Below are 1,681 nucleotides of genomic sequence, written 5' to 3'. Positions count from 1 at the left end.
AGCTAGGCTGACGCCACGGCACTCACTCTAGCCAGGGCAACAGAGTGAGACTGTGTCTCAAAAAAAAAAAAAGAAGTATAGTGATATAAGGAAGCAGAGATTCCAAAATGGTAACAGTCAAATACTGACTCCCAAAGACAGTAGGACAAAGAAAAAATTGTAGTACCAGAAATAATCAATCACACATATGTTCACATACACAAAACAGGGCACAAGTTTTAGGGGACCTAGAAAAACACAGAAAGAGACATTGTTCTTGCTAATTTTCAATATTCTTAAAAAGGTACAAGGAGAAAAATCAGCGCTTTTATTTCACTTTTATTCTTTTTCTCTGGCAGGGTTTTATTCTCAAAGGTAACGGTATTTTTGAAAAATTCTAAATAAGTCAGAATATAAAAAAGTATTTCTTACTTACCTTTTTTTAAAAAAATAGGTTTCATATAATGACTGATTATGTCCTATCTATGTACTTTAATTCATACTGGTTGCCCCTGCCTAGAATGTCTTTTGGAACAACTGGCATTCAATGCCACCCTTCCACTGGTCCTCTAACTATAAGTCTAGTACTTTTTCCACTTCTTCCCCATGGAACAGGTGACATGTGAAGAGTTCGTGGTGCCAACACAATCTCTGAATTCCTAAAGAGAAATAATCTCTCCTGTCTCTGAAATATCAGGGCACCAGTATTTTTTCTATAATACTTATGGCATTCCACTTGGTAATTCAATTATTTGCATACACATTTTATCTCCTGTACCAGATTATAAGGTTTGGTGGGCCAAAAGCCATCTTATCCTGGTAGATCCCACAATGGCTACACTTGGAAGAAGAAAAGATGAGAAAAGAAAAGGGGGAGGGAAGAAGAAGAGAAGGAAGAAATAGAAGGTCCAGACAGCAGGAGAAGGCAGTTAATGTAGATCTACTGGGGGGAGGGGGTACATGGGGAGAAGCCATTCTGGATCTATTTTTGGTTTCAAATGTCCAAAAGATATACAAATAGGTCTGCCATGCCCCCTGGAGTTCCTGGGAATTCAGCCTTAGGTTACTGTGGATTTGAAATAAGACACATAAGCTTTATCTATGAATATAGGTCTAACTCTCCTTTGATAGTGGGAAAGGATAAGGGATTGGGGAAATGACAAAGATTTTAGATAAAAATCCTTTACCTTTATCCGTAAGAAAAACGAACAATATTTTCAAAAGTGCTAAAATGGATGGTGAAACTAAATAAATGGATTATTACATTAATGGTAAGACCACATCAGCGAATTTTGCTCAGATCTTTTCAAACAGCTGAGGAAAAAATATTTCTTGAATTTCACTGTGATTCTTCTTCTCTGAATTAAAATAATCTCTCGTACCTCAATCTAAATGCCACGTTTTCTGTTATACTAACACATAAACACCTACCATCTTCCTCTGGCAACTCCTCTGGACTAAGTTCTACTAATTCAAAGCCATGTTTGATGCACCATTCTTGAGCTTTTTGTCGGTTTACACCTAAAATAATGTGCAAAAGAATCTTTATAAGTAAAAATAAAACATGAATATCCCTGCAATACTCTCCACAAATCTCAATGTATTCCTTTAATGTCTATGTTATTCTAAATTTATTCTAGGTATCTAAAATAATATAAAGAAGATGATTTCTCAAACACAAAGTATCCATTCTTAAAAAAAA

The 1,681-nt window shown here is 35.5% G+C and overlaps 1 protein-coding gene across 1 annotated transcript in view; it reads right to left on the bottom strand.

Moving 5' to 3' along the window:
- Window positions 1–1,410: 1,410 nt before the first annotated feature.
- The window catches only part of LOC105824498 (alpha- and gamma-adaptin-binding protein p34-like), a gene marked incomplete at both ends in the record, with an annotated part of 3,616 nt that continues 3,345 nt past the window's right edge, over window positions 1,411–1,681 (bottom strand). Inside the window, one exon of the mRNA XM_012661951.1 lies at window positions 1,411–1,500. Coding sequence (XP_012517405.1) covers window positions 1,411–1,500 — 90 coding nt within the window. The remainder of the gene's footprint in view (window positions 1,501–1,681) is intronic.

This window comes from Propithecus coquereli, unplaced genomic scaffold (assembly GCF_000956105.1).
Source record: "Propithecus coquereli isolate 6110/MARCELLA unplaced genomic scaffold, Pcoq_1.0 Scaffold7438, whole genome shotgun sequence".
NCBI classification, from domain to species: Eukaryota; Metazoa; Chordata; class Mammalia; order Primates; family Indriidae; genus Propithecus; species Propithecus coquereli.
This window is presented reverse-complemented; position numbering and strand designations above follow the sequence as displayed.